The following is a 20,743-nucleotide window of genomic DNA, read 5'->3' as shown; positions in this document are numbered from 1 at the left end:
GTCAACAACAGGAAACATTCAGGCTTTATGTTATTTAATAGAACAATTATTAGGGTAACAAATACGAGGAGAAACAAAGGGGGGGAAACAAAGTTCTCCAGAGGACATGTGTTTTGTGATAAGAGCTGCTTGAAAAATCAATGAATTAGGTGAGAAGAGAAAAACAGAAAGGTCTAAGTGGACTTCAGACTCACAATTACATGCTTTTAATATAGACATTTTTTCTCCATAAAGATATTGTATTGCAGCATTGGATCGTCTGTTTAGGATTTTCAGGTGATTTTTATGCTTTCCTCCTCATTTAAATGACAATCTAAAATGGATTTGTTTACTTTCCAAACAAAGGGGATGTTACTTAAATGTTACCTGAAGAGATGATGTGGATGAAGACGTCTGACCTTTGAACACTTTTAAAAGTAAATAAAGACGTGTCAAATGGAAAGACTATTGTTGCTGGTATTGCTGTTTCTTGTTGCAGTTACAAATCATATTGGCGATGTTTTTCTGTAATTGATTTCCTTTGTTTGTTACCGACTTGTGCTTTTTTTCCCCTCTATCTGCGCTGCTCAGCACTTTGGATCAACAGTGTTGTGTGTATAGTGTTATACAAATCAAGTTGAGTTGAGTTTATCAATAACGTTGTGTAGACACAATTCAACAAGAGAAGTGATGTATGTCTCCCAACATGGATGCTCAAAATACTAACAGATACTGGAAGAACTGAGTGTTAAATTGAGGTTCTTAATCCTCCCTCATGATTACACTGGTGTTTTTTGAATCTATGTTAAATACATTTAGAAGCAGTGGTCTATTCGGTTGGTAGGGTTGCATTTGGTAAAGAAAAGGGACTTTGTCACTCAAGATAAAATCCAGAGATAAAATTAGTGTTTTTCATTCTTCTGATCTTTAACATATCCAAATAAGTGACACATCTAATATTTTCAATTGTTTTTATTGATCACTGATAAAATTCAATAACATCACATTAATCAAAGTACTAACATTTCGCATCATAATTTTATTGCCATGTTAGAGAGATACTGAAGTCATTAGCCTCTATTTGGGCATGAACGTAATTTAGATGGGGTTTTAAAATTTCTCAGTGAAATCAACTCTAAACTGCTTCTTGTCATTGAGTTATCATCACACAGTGACCAGATATTTCAAAGGATGAGAAAGCAGCCATTGCTGCTACAATTGTAGACAAGACGATAATGAAAAAATCCAAAACCTTCATAACAGAATCATTAGGTTTGGGACATTCACATTCCCCCCTTCACAATAAAAGAGAAATGCATATTTCAGCTGTTTGGATTTAATCTAGGTCAATTTCTGTGTCACGCAGGCCGTTCAGAGACATGTCCCATCTCTTCATCTGTATTCACTGCAGCTTCACCTCTACATGAGCGCTCCCCTGAGGCTGTAAGAAATGAGTGAGACAACACAAAAGGTACAAAACCAAAAAATACTTAAAGTCTTCTTTATTTTTCTCACAAGATATCTCCTAAATTGCTTGGTATGTATATTAAATGAGAACAATCTGTGGCTTCATTTAAATTAGTGGTATGTGGTAAGTGACACATAAACAACAACAATAGTGTGTACACCTACAGTGTGGTGTTGCGGACAGGTGTGTGTCTCAGGACAGATGACAGTGAACTGATACACATAATTTACAAGATGATTATTGATGTCTGTAGATTTAAGCAACAAGCTGCTGGTTACTACAGGTCATTTTGGCTCTTTACACTGACAATTATTCCTCCTATATTAGTGACAATCATTAAATAATTATACAGTCTGTCATCAAGCTAAGGATAACAACAACGATTAGGACTCAGAACATGATCAAATGTCTAATGAAATAAATACCTTATAAAGAAAGTCTGATTATGAACTGATATATCCTCATTCAGAGGAGATATTTGAGGTGGTTTCTTCACATTTCTGCAGTAGTGTTGAATATTGGCAGGGAGGGACTTGCTGTCAAGTCATTCACATGATGCTGGTGCTGTCTTTTTATGGATCAGGACTGTGACACAAACTCTACGCCCAAATCTGCACAAGAGAATTGTGAAGGGAAAAGCCGTAAGTTGAAAAAAATATATGAACCTTTAAATAAATAAAAAGTTACAACCTCAAGATGAAAACACATATTTTGATTTAACAAAGCAAATGTTAGTAAGAATACAAAAGAAGGTTTTTGCTTTTAACAATACAAATGTAACCCTGCTTATAGAAAAAAGGTTGTCATGTTATTGTCTTGCATTATGTACAATATGTTAAGAGGTCAGTCACAAGATAAGAACAAAGCTAAACACGTTCATAATTAAAAACCTGTAAGACTTTGAATTTGTGTATTTAGCCAATCAATTATGATGCTGAAAGTGAAAGTGTCTTTTGAATGTTATGTCTACTGTATTATATGTGTAGTTAAACAAACACTGTTTGAATTTATTGTGATCCCAGATGGTTTAGTAAAAACAAATAAGAAACAAAAAACACAGCAGGGAAACTCCGGCTCACCCGTAAGGTGTTGTCCCAGGAGGCAGAGCAGAGTGCCGTGCCATCAGGCGACACTCTGACTCTGCTGATGCGATTCTCGTGGCCAAAGAGGCATGAGACACGAGTTCCCTTTAGAACATCCCACACATTGATGGTGTAGTCGTTATAACCAGCGAAGAGCAGACGACCTGCAAGTGTGGGAACGGACATGAAAGTATGTCAAAGAGGAAGGGGGGAAAATAGAGCAGGAAGTAGAGAAAGACAAAGGATAAGTTGACATTGAACAAGCAGAAAATATATTCTCTTAAAAAAAGAAAAGGTTAGCGCTTTAGAAGTGCCAAACAAATTTGATATGATTATTAATTTCAAAGAGCTTAACGGAATAATCACCGCTTAGAGAGAAGTCCACAGTGGAGGCACCGAATATGATGCTGTCCTTCTGGTAGACGGCTACCTCACGGTCAGCTCGCAGGTCATAGAAACGACACTGAGGAGAACCAACAAACACACAGAACACAGCCACACACAGGACTCACAATGATTAATCAACTGTAGAAACATTAGCCTGACAAATGTCTACAGTAGGTGTATCATAGAAACGGGCTTACAGAGTGTCAGTATATACAACTGCACCAAAGAAATGGCATAAGGACATGTTTAGAAACTCTCAATGATGTGGCTGTATAGTGATTTAACGACATGAAATGGCAACACAATGATAAGCAGGTGGTATAAAACAAGACTCACTGTGGAATCATCTGAAGCAGAAGCAAATGCATCTCCACTGGGGTAGTACCTAAAAAACACATGTTGCATAATATAAGCCTTTCAATAAACTAAATAATTTAAAATAAGTGAGAAATCCTGCTGCTTGAACTGCCTCTGACAGGGCTGAAGGTTTTTCTGTACAAGCTGTAAACACTGGAGAATTGATTATAATGTCCATTTAGAACAAGTCAGCCTTTCAGCCTCCTCAAATATTTTATACTTTCATCCACAAAAACTCAAATTTGAACATGCAACCCATGTCAGAAGGTCATGATGAAATATAGCACAGCTATGTGTCTAGAGATTGGCTAAGGTAACTCTTAAAATCTTTTTTTCCCCAAAAAAAATCCAGACAACTGGACAAGCTAGACTTAATTCCACTGGTCTACTGTAAGGGCCCGTCAGTCATTTATTAAAGAGAGGGAAATTAAAGAGTAGGAAAGTGCCTCAGATGGTCTCTATGATGCTGAGCATAGTCACAGACATGTGTACACATTTGTTTATTGTGTAATTTCAGGAACTAAGATGGAGTATAATCATTCAAGTTTCTGTTCATAATAGTAGAAGAAGATGCAGAACTGGACACATCTTTCTCTTTCTGTTTGTGACAGGTTCAATCATCATCTCTATTAGAAATAAAATCTGAGAGACACTGTGAGACATGTTTGAAGAGTTGGACTCACTTCACACAGTTGACGTCAGACTCGTGGCTCTCAAAAGACTGAACGTTCTGTCCAGAGCGCATGTCCCACACGTTGGACTTCTTATCACTCCCCTGAACGAAAAAAAACACTCATTGTTTAACATCAACACCAAGTCAATATCAGTTTCAGTGCTCAACTAAATTAAAGAGTCACAGAGTTTTGCCATGACTAAATGATTGAGAACACTTTTGATCTCTGTCTCTTACCCCAGAGACAAAAGTGTTTCCAGTCTCCGATGGGGCGAGGTCCAGGGACAAGACATCAGCTGTGTGTCCATGGAAACTCTGCAGCAGCTGCCCGCTCTCTACATCCCACAACGCACATGTACCGTCACCACTGGAGGTCAGGAGCTAACAGAAAAACACATGTACACGTGTAGGAGTGCACCCACATAAAAGCACACAAGAGAAATACACACAACATATGTCCAACATAAATTCAAGAAACACAAAACAATCAGCAGCACAAAAAAACCCACATTTGATTAAAGTAGTACGAAAATGTATGTATTGATTTGAAGATGAAGAGTTCTCAGATTAGAAACTTTGTTGAATTATTTGTGGATTAAATTATCTATATAAGAATTAAGATCACTTCATCGCTGCAGGTGTTCTAAAAAATGAAAAATTATAAAAAAGATGACAAAATAGACATTTTATTCATGATGTAAATCATTATTCTATTTTAAAATGTGACTGATTTAGAAGACAATAAAGGCTTTTTTTGTTGTAAAAAACCTCCACAATTGATTTGATGGAACAATATTTTAAAGTAAAGGTTATTCAAGCTAAATATTAGTTTTAATAATATGATTATTTAGAAGTAACTAGCGGCTTTAGATGACCGACATGACTTAATCTAAATGCACGGGGCTGACACATGGTACACTAACACACACTCAAATACACACACATACATCATACTATACAAGCCAAAGGTCAGCACCTCCATCGACCACTGAAAACTCTCTGCGCATCATGCATCCACATACAAACAAGCACACATAATGCCAAAATGTCAGCAGTGATTCCTCTGATGAAAACGGATTATGGGCACTTAGGGACACATGCAGGCATCAGAGATCTCTGCTGGCTGCTGGATTAGAGAGCTCCTGCTGCATGACCTCAGGCACAAAACACACCACATCCTGCCTGCACACAGAGGTAGCTCCAGTTTCAACAATACACACACACACACACACACACACACACACACACACACACACACACACACACACACACACACACACACACACACACACACACACACACACACACACACACACACACACACACCCAACAGAGTCTATCACCACCTGAATGTCACCATTTATTGAATACATTCAGCTGACAGACATTTAAGAATGTGCATTACTGTAACCACAAACGTTTGACACACACCCCACGCTGCCTAAAAAGGAAACAAGCCTTTCAAAAAACAAAAAGTAAACACTTCTGAGCCCTCAATGTAGTCCACAGCTTTGTGCTCTCAGGTCTATTTTAATACCATAAAAGCCGTTAGCTGCTCATGTGCGTGTGTGTGTCTTTGTGTGTGAGTTGGAGAAGAAGAGAAAAGATGTGTGACAGTGTTGTTTGTGTGTGGTACTGAAAGAGAACAGAAGGACACATGCGTGTGTGTGTCTACTCTGTGTTAAATGTTATGCCCTCAGGTCACTGTGTTCCTCTCTTTCTCAGATAAAAGCCACTCAGTGTCCATTAATACACCCTGCACACAGGACTGTCACCCCCCCCCCCCCCCCACCGCCTCTCTGTCTCTTCTCTGCCCCCTCCTCAGCCCTGCCATCCATCTCCCCTCACCTCTTCCTCCTTGTTCTCCCTGAACATTCTGCTCATCTGCCTCGCTGAGGGACAGAGAGAAGCAAATAAGTGAAGGCAAATATCTGAGGCTTCATGCTGTACATGTTTCAGTCAGTATCTTACCCTTCTCCTACTGTTGGGGAGTCACAAATGTTGTCCCATAATAATGAAAAAATAAATAAATAAGTCCTGGAAGAGCTCTGCTGTTGACTATCCTAGTTTTTGTGATTTGGTGGTGATTTCTATCTTTAGTCTGTTAACTGTACAGAATATGACATGCAAAGAGAACACACCAGGACCATACACTCACAGGAACCTGGCTTGATAGACAAGCTTTTGACCACATTTCACACAGTGGTTATTTGCCTTTGACATCATGCTCATTCCTTGTTCTAGTTGTATACCGCTGTGTTCAAGGTTTGCAAAACGCTAAGTGGGTACTGTAAAATTAAACCAATTCCCAGCTAAAACTACGGTTTGATGGCTTCATGTGATCAAAAGTAGAGGCCTTAACCCCTATCTCACCACATTCTTTACAGGGAAATGTGGACTTTCCTGTTACTGAGCTTCTTGGCTCGCTAAATGATCAGCAAAGCCTAACTAGTGTGTAGGCTAAAATGTTCACCCTGCAGTAGCTAATGACAATGCAAGCTAGAAACGTATGTCTTTACTATTGTGTTATGTAACACTATCAAAATGTATTACAGCTTGGAGATGAGTATTGATAAAGTTCATTCATTCGGTAAGCACTGGAGTTATAAATATTATTTCACAGGCTGGGACTCTGTAGTTCAAAGTTATAACTTCATCTGAGCTTACCACATTGAGCAGTACTCACCTGCATGTCCGAGTTGGTGAAGGTGCATCCTGATAAATAGTTGGTGTGCATGGCGACAGACTTCTTCTTTGCAGCCAAGTTTTCGTTGCTGTCCAGTGACAGCGGAATCACGGAGCACTTGTTATCCAATCCGCTTTTAATGGAAATGAAAAAACATCAGAGGTCAGTTGGGACCTGTTCTGACCTCTACTACTCACTATTTCATATTCAGCTGTATACAGTTAATATGCTGAGTGTAGGGTGTGGATATGTCTTAAATGATTTAAGATGACAGACTCAATGAATGAGAATACGATCATTATGATTCAATTGCGTGAGTACAATTATGCACCACAATCAGAATACATTTGTTAAAAGTTATTCCTAGGAACATCAAATCTGCTCATGCACATTCATACACATTTATAGACATTTAGCAACCAGTTTCTACAATACAGTCTTATTCTTTTTAAAGATATCACCACAGAAGTTTGAAGCACAGGGTTAAAAAGAAAAAAAGAAGAGCAACCAGGAACATTTGCTTTTTCTGTTCTTTCATTCTAAATGAACCAATTCCTCCTCATAAACTTGATTATATTCTGCAACCTGGCTTGATCAGTCAGGGAATAATGACCTCATTGAGACATTGCCTGAAAATGACAAACTTGTGCATTTCCCTCAAACTAACAGGAGGGGTTGGTGGTTGCAGCCCTTAAAGATATATTTAACTGTAAATCTGTGCCTCTTGGAAATCACCTGAGGTTTGAACATTCATCTTCTTCTTAATTCTGTGTTCCACTGTGACTTACTGTTACTGTTATCTTCCTTAAATCACACAGCTTTATCATTTCTGGGGATTTCAAGATTCATGTTGACAACAGCAACATTTCAGATACCAAATACTTTCTGAGTGGTTGAATAATTTAGTTTTAAACAACATGTCACTTAGCCCGCCAATATTAAAGGACACCCACTTGACCAGGTCTTTTCTAAAGGTCTAGACATTAGTGATAATGTACCTATTTATTAAGATATAAGTGTACAAACATCATTATGTTTATTCACTGTTCTCTGATGTCTGTCAGACCTGAAAGAGTTCAGCTGTGACTAGAAACCAAGGACAGCTTAGTGTGTTGAGGGTCTTCCCCTTTATATCTGCACGTTTGGTAGACTTAGTGTCTGTTCCAAATTGTACTACACAGATTAGTTTACGTCAGTGTGACTCTGACGTCAGGATAGGATATATTCAAAGCCTGTCAAAGAGTTTGGGAGAATTGGCCAAGCAGGGACACAGCATCAGACGTGTGCTTGCTACTCCATCTCTGCTCCGGAGTATTCTTGTATGTATAAACTTTCATCAACGTAAGCCATCTGAGTCAACTGAGTCTTATTGTGTGAAGTCAAGTCTTAGTAACTTCCTCAACAAATAATAAACAATAACCCACAAGCATCAGTCCTTGATTTATACATGCTTTCGCTCAGTACAATCATAAAGAAACATAACAATCTTACCATTACGCTGGTGACACACAGTTGTACATTGCTTTTTCATACGGTAATCTTCGTCCTATTAAAAAAAAAACTAGCATACTGCATAAAATAGATTTACTCCTGGATGGCTAGCAGTGAAATAAATGAGCAGGCCAGAATTCTTGATATTACTGGATTCTGACCTAAGCTTTGAAAATCACATCACCAACATTACCAGAACAACCTTTGATCATTTAATGAATACATCAAAACTCAGAGCATTCATATCCCAAACAGATGTAGAGAAATGAGTCTATGCCTTCATGTCAACCAGGTTAGACAACTGTAATGCTCTCTATGCAAGATTATTAAAACAACCTGTAGGACAGCCAGAGTCCTGACACTTACAAGAAAATTTGGACACATCACTCTGGTCCTCAGAACACTTTTTTTGGCTCCCCATACAATACAGAATCCTCTCTTTCAAAGTCCTTTTACTAGTCCATAAAGCTCTCAGTGGTTCAGCTACTCAGTACATTTCTGATCTGCTCACGGTCTGCAACCCAACCCGGCCCCAGAATTAGATAGAAGGCCGGAGAGGGGGCCTTTAGTTACTGTGGTCCTTCCCTCAGGAACAAACTACCTGTGTGGTTATTGTATGTGGTTTGTTGTTTAATTGCTACATTATGTGATGTTGATTGATGCATTCATGACTGTGGAAACAATCGTGAAAGGAAGAATGTGCGACTTTTTGATCCAGTAGATGTTGCCCTTGAGCACCAGCAAGAAACCAAAACAAACTGCTGTTTGGCGACACCCCCGCCTCACTGAATCATCCGCTCTCCTAGAGCAACACACCTACAACCCCTCTCCACTCACTCATCTTAATAAACAAAAGTGCTATTGTTAGTAAATCTCGATAATAATAACACTCAATAGTAATGCAAGTATCACTTGAGTAGTATACTTTAGTGTAACACCATGTGTTTTGAATATGTATGAAGTCTAATGGACATTTTGTATTATAATGTACTTAACAAAAACATTGTTGATTTTTTTTATTTTGGAGAGAATAGATTGTTATGAATTCCAGATGATAAAATGAGAAGTACTCACCCACAAGCCACAGCACACCCTGAAGGAGCATAAGCACACGCCATTACCCATGTACACGGCAGGCTGACCCCATGTTCCTGTAACACACACACACACACACACACACACACACACGCACACACACACAACAACACATTTTAGAAAGGGAGAAAACTTTCATTGGGGAAACAAACACTATTCTTTTTAATAAGCATTAGTAAACTTTTCTCTTACACACACTATGTACACAGGTGTAGCACACTTGCACATGGTGAGCATTAAAGGGATTATGTTCACTGTGGTTAAGTCTGTTCCATCAGAAGACCTGATGGTCAAACCAGGCTAAATCCTGGCTGCCATTTAAGTGCACTCAGACAAACATGGAGGGCACTGATGGATAGATAATCTTTAAACGCATATTTCCCTGTGGCCTCTCTCTAAGAGGAGTGTGGCAGCAGAGGGTGACCCACCAACCCACTCAACACCCATGAATATGGCAAGGAGAACATGAGCTTGAAAAACACAACATGTCGCCTTACATAACAGAGCAGAGAAGTGGGTAAGGTTAGACTGGGCAATCCAGCCCCTGGAAGTGACAGTCCTATTCTGCATTTCATCTTTTGGGATGAACAATAAACTCAGCTACTGTATACAATACATCTTACTGATATTTGTAGATGTTGCTAAATTAATTTGTTATTGGAGAATGGATCTGGTGGATGAAGTTTAAACACTATTTCTATGTTTGCTAAGTCTCATGGGTATCAGCGACATTGGAATTCAGTTTTGGTTTGGAGATGCTGAGAGAAGACTTTATTCATGATGACATCATACTATGTGCTGCACGAATTCGCATTTTCTTAATTAATTTGAAAGTTTAGGACAGCAGCTCATTTTGATTTTAGAACATTTTACTCTTCAAACGACAACAAACTTCACACTGGAAGTTCACACGTGTCCTATGACCAGTTTATAGTTTATGACTAACAAAGCAGTGAGTGTGACAAGAAGAAGCACATGCAGACATACATGAGCTCTCGGCGCACATTAGAGCTTTTTGTTAACAGAGACAACAGTCTGCAGTGTTGTTCACACACTTAGCACATAAACGGAGTATTATTAGAGCCGATGACCAATTGAGGCTTTCGTTTCTTGTCCCACCACCTATGTGCACAATAGCTCGTCCCTCACTCTCGCTCAGAAGTTCTTCCAAAAAGGAATAATCAACTAAAAACTCCAAAATATGCAGAAACCTCTAGATATGCTGCTCTGTCTGACTGGATGATTGCAGGTCTTTGATTACTTTGATTATTGATTCTTTTTTTTTCTTTTATTTATCACTGAGGGAAATTCTGGTTTACACTTCTCACACACATAAGCCCGAATCACACACATGCACAAACGAGATCTGTGGACATGCATTAGTGGAGAGATGTCAGAGTAGGGTTGCTACACACTGCTACGCAGGGATCACACCAGAGCAGTTGGGTGTTGCTCAAGGGCACCTCAGCAAAACTCGTATTTTGGTCCACACCGGAACTTGAACCAGCTACCCTCCGGTTCCCAACCCACTACTGCCGCCCCAAATGTTATGTTGAAAACCTCTCCAAAACCTCTCAACATGTGCAAAACGATAGAAGAGCTCAGACCTGCTTTGAGTTGTATCAGTCTGCAGGGTGCATTATAAACAAGTTACCTACTATTATTGTAAACCGGAAAAAAAGGGATCACACATAAACAGGGTAAACAGACGTCTCAACGTTTTGATAAGCTGATGGTTTGGATTTTGTCTGATTTTAATGGGTGCAACAGCACCGCTACTTCCCAGGTAACTGATGGATGTCGTACTATTACGTTCCCTTTAAACATCAAAGTAGTGGAGAAATGATTTCCTTAGAGATGATTGTCATAGTATTAATAAAGGATCAATTATGTCTGTCTGTTACTGAATTAGGTGTTTAGATAATAATTCAAACTTTCTGACAAACTTGTCACATTTCCCCCCAACTAAAGTTTCAGAACTCTATAAATGTAACTTTGATAAAGGGAATTATTTAAATGTATGTCCTAAATGTCAATAAAAATAAATATTTAATCTAATCTACTTTAATCTAAAGAGTTTCATCATCAGTCACTTCATTTATGGTAATTATTTCTGAAATTAGGTCACACATTCTCTTATATGTGCACAGAATCATCAGAGACCTGTACTTACCTTATTTAGAGTAAAAGCATCCCAGACAATCAGTTTTCCATCCTAGATGAGACAAACAGGCATTACTATTGGGTTACATGAAAATGAAGATTGTTGTGTCATTCAGTAATATTCATTTGGATGTGTGTGCATGAGAGCAGGTGTAGTTTACCTGTGAGGAGCTAACGATACGGCGTCTGTCTTTACACCAGTCCATACACAGCACCTTGTTGCTATGACCCTTCAGCACACGTCTGGTCTTTAAGGACAGAGCTCCCAGCACCTCGATTTTCTCAGCCACCTGGTGCACTGACGTGAGAACACAGACACACAACCCCTCTGTCTTAAATATATATCATCACCTTTTTTATATTTGAACTATTACATAAGCAATGAATAAATGTTGTTCTGTTTTTGTTATTGGTTGACATCATTGGAAAAATTGAAATGTCTTATAAGGAAAAGTACAGAAAATACATTTTACGTCTGAAATACTTATTATTAAATCATAGGTTGATTGTCAGATAATTCCTATGCTAATGTTTCTTCCCATCATGGTACGATGGGGCTTTTGCTCTTGGTAGAAGTGAAAGCGTGTCCTTTTTCAGACAGACTTTTTAAAAACCGAAGTTGATCGGTGGAAATCATCATTACTAAAAATAATTAAAAAAAAAACAATCACACAATAACTGTCACAATTAAATGACACAACATAGGCTGCAATTTACTAGAAGTAATAAGGCATTTGAAAGCCTACATGTAGTCTTCTTCATGTTAAATCAAAATTAAACATGAGAAAAATGCTTTAATTGCTGAAAATACTTTGCTAAAGTGATAACTTTGTAAAGCTTATTTTGTCCAACCAACAGACCTAAAGCTAAAGGCTCTTTACTTACTATCAAAATATAACTTAACTTTCAAAATAGTTTGCAGGTAATTCACTTTCAAAATGTAGTGGATCATCACTAAATTAGATTTTTTGGACGATTATTTCTGCAGCGTGTTAAGATTAGACTTTTAACATCCTGCCTCGTTACCTGAGGCAGTGCCTATAGTGAGGTGTACGTTTAAAATAGTAAATAAATACTTGTAGAAGACGCCTATCTCAAACTTGTGTTCAAGTGTAATAAGTGTATGGTAGACAGTGTAGTTGCAATGTTATCATTAGTAAACAACTACACAGCACACCTCTTCATGGTTTTTACGAGTTATTTTCGCCATGTTTCAGGGGAAAAGGCGGCTAAGAGAGATAGGTGTAATGCCGTTTCGTTAGCTTAGTTATTTCATTTTGGGACACTTACGCTCCACGTCGTTGAGCTTGACCCGCTCCTCCTCCAGCTTCTTCTTCAGAGACTCGCTCTCATTCTTCAGCGACGTCAGGGTTTCCCCTCGCTGGAGCCCCTTACAGGCCATCTTTGGAAGGAAACAACACCCCCCAAAAAACACACAAACAAAACTCTCAGATAAATATAACAGAGGAAGGAGAAGAGGAGAGGCAGCAATCACGAGAAGAGAAACGGGACGGTCCTCGAGCGCGACAGTGATGCTGCCGCGCATATCAGAGGCTCGTGCTCGTCCCCTGAGTGTTGTGAGACCCCTCCTCCTCATCATCCTCCTCCTCCTCACTCTCCTCATTTTCACTCTCCTCATCATCCTCCTCCTCCTCCTCATTCTCCTCCTCCTCATCCTTCTCCTCCTCCTCACTCTCCTCCTCCTCATCCTCCTCCTCCTCCTCACTCTCCTCCTCCTCATCCTCCTCCTCCTCATTCTCTTCCTCCCCCTCCTTCTCATTCTCCTCCTCCTCACTCTCCTCCTCCTTATTCTCATTCTCCTCCTCCTCCACCACCGCTGGCACATGCACAGCACATTTAAGCTACAGTTTAATCATCGTAATGAATTACCCAATTTGAGGATATTTTAATATATTTTGTGTCTGATGCTTAATTTATTTTTACATAAACTGTTCTTTACACATTTTATCTTAGGTTAGTTTTGTATAATGACTTATTTCTGCTCAATGTCATGACTTTTAATGCTCATAATGTTATCAATTCTTTGATTTTGTACCTCTGTAAGGCACTTTGAATTATGAATGGAACCATAAAAATAAACTCTACTTGCCTACAAGAGACTTAAAATTTGTCTACATATATATATATATATATATATATATTATACAGTAAATACAATGCTACGTTTTCTGTCACTTGAGCTTGCTTATTGTTAAAACATCTGTTAATACACTTAAGTACTGATGCAATGCATACACTTTTTTTGATACAGAAAAACAGTTAAGGGTGATGACCATCCTCAAATTATGGTAACTTTGTTGTTCATTTCAGCAAGGTCATGCAACTTAAATTTCTATATTTTGTATAAAGTGGAAATCATAAAAGCAAAAAAATATATCCAAAAAGAATTGAACCATAAATGTAAGCAACATTTCTCTTTCTCTTTCAGTAATTGTGATAGGCTCATTTGCCAAAAAAAATATTGAAAACTTAATTGAATATAATTATATTATAATTAAATGTTCCTGTGTGTGTGTGTGTGTGTGTGTGTGTATGTGTGTTGAAGATAGGCCTACAAAATGACAGGTGTATGTTAAAAGGTGCTGCTGTGTGGTAAATTCTTAGTAATTGAGTGTTGCATTAAGTGTTGATACTCTTCATGTGTAAATATGTTACTATGTACGTACCACTTCCACACAGAAGGAGCAGTAGTTGAGCGGGTCAGTCTTAACGTAGATGTTCATAAGAGGACTGGCCAACCCACAGCTCTCACAGGGGCCAAAGGTGACCGCCACGAATGTCTGGTCACACATATCTGCAGATCAATGTCACACCTGTGGAAAAATAACAGTCATAAATGTTCAAATGAATTTAAGAAGAAAGACAAATGACTGTTTCACTGAGTCTTTTCCAAATAGTGTTTCTGGTTGTGACCACTTGGTCTGTTTGTGTGTTCATGTGTGTGCGCTCGGAGATTAGTCTTTGGTAATCTGCTCCGACCTGATCCTTCTCTGAGCTCCAGAGAAGAAGAGTGCAGCACAGCTATTCTGGGAACTAAACATATAATGAACCAACACATTCTATGAAGAACATGTTACAAGATTGTAAAATTATCACTATTGAACATTTACTGTATGTTTACCCATAGCAGCTATTTCACATTCCCCCCAATATAAACATAATATAGCCTACTTGTCAAGACATTAATGTCATTAGATACTGATATGGATTTTCTTTTATGCAGTTCATCTTTTTCTCTTCGTTTGAAATGTTCCTCTTTTGTAATAAAAAGGTGAAACAATGTTTAAAAAGTTAAAAGTAGCCATACAGGCTACAGTTTGAGACGAGTTATGTTTTAAGCCATCATGTATACTAAACACTGAACAGTGTGAATATATTTTTGAGTAAAATAGGGTGATATTATGGTTGTTTGAACAGAAACTATGAAAAACTTCTGATGTTCATACACAACTATATCTTTGATGACTGTTGAATGCCAATGCTCAGCCCATTATGAGTGAACTTGTCACTTTAAATGCAGCTGAGTTCACTGCAGAGATCATACCTGTGCAGAAAGGTAGGATTTAAACGTTGTCAAACTACAAACTTGTCTAAATAAGATTTCTCTTTCAGCTTTACAGATTGTTTAATCACAACTGATCTACTCTAAACCCTCTAATGACATTTTCAAAACATTCACAACCGCACAATGAACCCATATGTGAACACTATACACACAAACATCAGCTTCAAGAATTCCATTCAAAAAAGAAACAGCCGTATCAATGATAAGATTTTACCTCACAAGAGAATTTTTTTACGCCCTCCGTCCAGCAGGTATTTGTCCGTAGAGACCTGAGAAGAGTTTTTCCAACGAAGAGGATTGTGAGAGGTACAGAGAAGGAACAGTAAGCTTCTTAGGTGAGTGTTTAAGCTGCGACTCTGCTCTCATTTTCCCTCCACGCTTCAGACGGCCCTGCAGTATTACCTGCAAGGCCCGGTGAGTTACATTTACAGGGTAACCCCCCCTCCCACACACACACACACAGGTTTAATGTACCCACAATCTGCTGGGATTACATATAATATTACTGTACAGTACATCACTTATGTTCTTGTAAAAAAAAATGTTCCCATCGTCTTCTTTTTGTACAATGTTGCACATTATAGATATGCTTATTGTCATTAAATGTGATTTTACGTTTACTAATTGCCTGTAGTCTTAAGATCTTGTGATGTAAGTGTAAAAGCTGGAATGAAACTCTCACATTACAGGAAGAAAAAAATCTAAACAGAGTCTCTCTGAAACAAATCAATACTTAAGTTCTGCTTTGTTAAATGGCCAAAGACTTCGTCATAGTGTCATTTATATATTTATTTTAAGAATTTACATTTTTGGAGGATCTTTTGACTGGCTTTAAGAATGACATAATAAAAAAACAGAAATAAATCTCCCACAGACAACTCAACAGTGCTTAATTCTTTTATTTGACTTTTACAGATTTGACAATTTATTCCAAGTTTCTTAGTTTCTTGACGGTGAACACATTCACTAAGCACAGCTACCAGAAACTACAAACAGTCCAGTTTGTCAAATGTACACATGGGTCAGAGAGGAAACATCTGGTTCTGGCCTCAGCATGTTCACACCAGTAAACCACTGTAACAGCTGTGGTGATGATATAGTGTTTTTTGTTAACACACTTCTTTAAAATGGCACATTCAACGCTAGTGCTGATAAGAATGATGGTAATTTATAATGTCGACGTCGTATCACACAACCAACTCTCTCCATAATGTGAAAATGCAGCGTGAGGGGATGACGTTTTCTCCTGCCTGAGTACAAGAGAAGCTGCTGCGCTGCTCAATAAGACAAACCAATGAATGAATGTTGTGTTTATTTGACCTCTTAAACTAGAACGATCTCTCATCAGCCCACAAAGATTCAGTCTGATGCTGCCTTCATTAGAGTGTCTCTGTACCTCTGGCCTGCAGTCCTGCTCTCACAGGACAGGGAATGTGCTAGAAGAAGCTAAACGGGCCAAAGTTGATCAGAAACGTGATTGGAACAAAGGCTCTTTAATGTGTAGTATTTCCTTTTACAGTCCGTATCCATCTATATGACTTCATAAGTGATGTCTTCAAGCAGGCCCTATTATCGCCCTGCAGAATATCTAAGAAGCCTACATATAGCTGATATAGAACTTAGTATGACATTATTTTGTTTATGTAATCACGCACAAACTGAACGAGAGAGAGAGAGATAGAGAGTGCGAGCTATGCTGCACACATTAATTGCCACAGATTGCAAAACTGTTCGTGGACTACAGTTTACAAATCTGTGCGCACAAATAAGGAAACCATGCCCACATATTGCAAATCCGTGCACACAGGCTCCATGCAACACGACAAAACTCCTGTTTAAAAAAAGTTTCACTGTCAGCAGGATTGTTCTTAAGACGCAGAAAAACCAAGAACGAGAGCAGAATCACATCAGCAAAAATGAACAAAAAAAATAATGGTATTTAAAGTTTTGTTTGTCGGACGTTGAACTTGCACTGCGACAAGTGCATTCAACAAGACTTAACAGGAGACATCTCTCTCACTTTCTCTCTCTGGTCGCCTGCAGAGCATACAGACCTGCTACATCTAGGTGAGCTCGATCACCTAAGGTGGGAAAAACTGCACACTGCTCCCCTACGATAGTGAAGTCGGAGGGTGCGTGTTAGTCAGTCGCCTTTACTATAAAGCACCGCAGGAAACACTGACTTACCAGCAGAATATGAAATTTGCTTTTGCAAATATCTCAATAGCCAAATTACTCTCATTATTATTTTGTTTTTCTTGATCGGGGCAATGAAACTTCATACCTGCCCTCATTAGAAGTGATAATAAATAAAAAAAGGCCTGAACAAGCTCAAGCCCCCTTAGCTCCCCCCCTCTGCACGTGCCTGTTAGAAAGTGCAGTTTGACTGACAACTAAACAGTGCCACCCATCTGAGACACCAACTGTAGGACAAAACACACCTTATCAAAAGAGAAATGATCACATTTGACATTAATATTCATTTTACAATGAAAACAAAAGAAAATACTACACCGACAGACCAAAGCAATGTCACACTGTTGATTCTGTCATTCAGATAGCAAATCATTCAGATAAGGCTTTGTCCACGATGTGCAGCTAAAAACACTTCATTAACAGTTTTAAACATTCATAGGTTAAGTTATTCCTTCAGTCATTGTCTTACTTTCTACAACCTGCAGATATGTTCTCTTTACACAAAGCGCACTCTAACATACCTAATAATCTAAATGATATAACAAAAGGCAGACTGATAACACGTGGTCCCAACGAGATCAATGGATATCAAATCCTTTTTCAAATACAAGTGCAACACAAAACACCTTCACATACTAACTTATCTTTACTCCACCTACTATATGTTTGTCTTCTGTGGCTTGCTCCTATCATAGTGAGAGTAGTCTTCCTAATGTCCTTTAAGTGTGGTTAAGCAGACACGTTTTGAGCTACACTTCCTGTTTCTTTGAATCATTTCTGAACTAACAAAGTTCTACTTGGGACCAGTCATAATCTCCTTTATTGATAGCACCTTAACAAAAACACACATGTATCAGCAACGTGAAATATTTTCTTTGAGAGGATAAGGTAATTCAACCGAAATAAGGTTCACATGAGGGTGAGAGGCAAATGTGGTTAAGGGTTAGTACTAATGGCACAACAGGAAGTAAATGAGCAAAAGTGCTAAACAGGAGGCAGCAAGGATAGACTGAATACAAAGGACTTTTTTACAACATGGGCAGATTCCCTGACACTCGATCCAACTAACACCAACTACATCGAGGTTGTTCTGTTTAAAGCAACAACCAAAAGTTTAAAATCATGCAGGTTCATTTCTGGTTACTGATATTGCTGGTTGAGCCAAGCTTGTGCAGGTTAGATGAGTGCAGCAGCAGTAGAGCATGCTGTTCAGTTTTTGAATAAAATTGAAGCTAGATTTGGTTTAGTGCTGGGTGTAATGTAATATCACCATCAGCTTTAAAAAGCAGGGAACTATTTTGCTTGGCTATCTGAACCAAAACAATCTGAGCACCAAACAGAAAAGACAGACATTTCTTACATTTTCAATAACCTGTAACTTCAGCAGCAATTGATTTAAGGAAAGCGCCAAAAGTCGGATGTTGTGGTTAAAAAACAGCCCATGTTGTGCATTCTTGGCAAACAAAAAGAAAGGCATAGGGTGGATATGTAGGAGAGGAGACGAGAAGAGACGAAGGATTCAGTCCTCAAAGCTGCAGTTAGTGTTTATGTGTAGCAAAAGCTTTAAACATTGTGGTTAAGCTTGACAGGGTTGAAGCAAACCCTCCAAAACCAACTTCAGAGAATCCTGTCTACTCTGTCATACATGGCTTTTAAGTTTTACAAAACTTTGATACTCAAGAAAATGACAATACGGAAATAAATAATTCCACAACGATAAAAGCAAAACATGTCAAAGCTCTGACTCGATCCGTGACCAGAGGAGACGAGTAGAGAAACAGAGCTAGGAGTGCAACACTCCCTGATTTTACAGCAGTAAGCAGAGTGTAACGTTGTGCGTGTGAGTAAATATCTTTGTGCCAGTGTCTCCAGTGACGATCAGCTCACAACTGTAAACAGTTCAGGGTGAATCAGGTTAAACTCTTCCTAGAGTTTGAACCTCATATCTTCTAAATCTCACCTTCACTTGCCAGACATGCAGGATAAACATGACAAAGCGGCATGTCTAAGTTAAGTCAAACCTACCAAAAAATCATGATCTGTGCCAGCAATCCATAAACTACATAAACTACATCATATTTACCTGATACTGACATAAAAAGCCTACAATGGATTTGAACTAAAATGGTTCTAATGCAGCTGCTCATCCCGGGAAATGATGGACCCATCCTTTATTCTGAAAGAGGAATCTTCTAGTCTTAAAAAGGAAAAGGTGGGGACGGAAGTTGATGCAATAAATAAAAAACAATATATATATTATGAAGATTTATATATATATATATTTATATATGTATAAATAATATAGTACAGACGATGAGTTCTGTCTTGGCTTGACTGTGTTCAGAGTAAAATGATAAAAAGACAGAACAAAGCCTGGTCCAGGTTACATCAAAATGGGGTGGAGAGAGCTAACTTTAGCGTGTATCCCTCTGCTGGTTTTGTACTGGGACTCACTGCGACCCAAACATCTCAAGCTAGACCACTTCCTGATTCAGTTATATATCTTAACAAGCCTCCGATCGGGCCTCCTATTTGTGTGGTGTGCGTACATTCTCACTGGAGAACAAGACGATGACGAGAAGAACTACCTGAACGACGAGTTGAAACAAAGAGAAGGGAGCAGGGGTGGAGACCACTGAGAAAGACCCCCGTGTCAGTGTGAGTAATGGAGGCTTTGATCTGGTCATGTGGCTTCTACAACAAGTAGGCGTTTATACAAGCGATGGATGGTAGGTGGTGTTTTACAGCCAGGTTTGATCTCATCAGAGACTGTGGGTGTGTGTGTGTGTGTGTGTGTGTTGCTGTGTGTTAAAGTGAGTGTAGGCGTGTATGTCTATGTTCAGTGGATGGAAGTATTTTACAGATGTTTCTTGACAGTTCAGCATGTGTTGGGGATACGTGTGTTTAATTAAGCAGGTTGTATTTGTGAAAGTCCAGGTTCAGACCAGGGACATTTTAAGAGAACAGGATAGAGAGTGTTAAGAATTAGGAGCACGCTATTTTTTGGACATGTGTGCGCCACTGTGTTGGTACCAATTCTAATTTTTAGTTTGATCTGTGATGCTTTAAAAATTGTTCACTTCTTTTGTGAGGGCTGTGATGTATGGGGGGAAAAAAGTCATTTTTGGCCAGTGGGAGTGTCATTTGACTTTCAAAGCTAACGGAAGCCAAAACATCGAGATCACTGCAGGACACTGTGCCGTCCTGTGGGACCTTGTTTACACACGGGTGAGGAACCCCAGGTTTAGCGAGCCGGGGATCTGGATGGTTTCCAGGGCGAGGGAGGACGGGCTGAACGGGAAAGTGACAGGATAAATCATCTTTGTGTCCATCAACAACTGGGGACTCTCACAACGGTCTCGCAAGCGAGTCTGAGGTGAAAAAGAAAGAGAGAGAGAGAGAGCAGAAGAGTCGGCAGAGTTAATATGTAGTCAGAAAGAATTGCCTGAATCAATTATACTTCCAGTTTTCTTGCACATGGGATTGCTTTGCATTGATACTAGAACACACATTTGTTATGACTCACTCTGCAGGGATAAGCTACTGTTTGAAAATCAGAAAATCAATTCAGGATATATGT

General features: G+C 38.8%; 2 protein-coding genes across 5 annotated transcripts in view; both read right to left on the bottom strand.

Annotated features, from left to right (window-relative positions):
- Window positions 1-1,466: 1,466 nt before the first annotated feature.
- gnb5b (guanine nucleotide binding protein (G protein), beta 5b) lies at window positions 1,467-15,332 on the bottom strand. Of its 2 annotated transcripts, XM_065953038.1 has the most exons (13): window positions 15,182-15,332; window positions 14,069-14,215; window positions 12,672-12,783; window positions 11,543-11,679; window positions 11,392-11,433; window positions 9,198-9,274; window positions 6,633-6,765; window positions 4,184-4,327; window positions 3,957-4,048; window positions 3,253-3,301; window positions 2,896-2,992; window positions 2,527-2,693; window positions 1,467-2,058 (listed from the first exon to the last, which is right to left on the bottom strand). In XM_065953038.1, the coding sequence occupies exons 2-13, from the start codon at window positions 14,192-14,194 to the stop codon at window positions 2,047-2,049; spliced, it is 1,188 nt and encodes a 395-aa protein (XP_065809110.1). In that variant the 5' UTR covers window positions 14,195-14,215; window positions 15,182-15,332; the 3' UTR covers window positions 1,467-2,046. The 2 variants fall into 2 exon arrangements, with proteins under 2 accessions (XP_065809110.1, XP_020514096.1); XM_020658440.3 differs by lacking the exons at window positions 14,069-14,215; window positions 15,182-15,332 and having other exon boundaries at window positions 12,672-12,955.
- A 518-nt stretch (window positions 15,333-15,850) lies between these two features.
- Window positions 15,851-20,743, bottom strand: part of myo5aa (myosin VAa) — a 52,225-nt gene continuing 47,332 nt past the window's right edge. For all 3 annotated transcript variants that reach the window (XM_065953036.1, XM_065953035.1, XM_065953037.1), the window contains one exon: window positions 15,851-20,534. In XM_065953036.1, coding sequence (XP_065809108.1) covers window positions 20,382-20,534 — 153 coding nt within the window. In that variant the 3' untranslated portion in view covers window positions 15,851-20,381. The remainder of the gene's footprint in view (window positions 20,535-20,743) is intronic.

Source organism: Labrus bergylta, chromosome 3 (assembly GCF_963930695.1).
Source record: "Labrus bergylta chromosome 3, fLabBer1.1, whole genome shotgun sequence".
Classification (NCBI taxonomy): Eukaryota; Metazoa; Chordata; class Actinopteri; order Labriformes; family Labridae; genus Labrus; species Labrus bergylta.
This window is presented reverse-complemented; position numbering and strand designations above follow the sequence as displayed.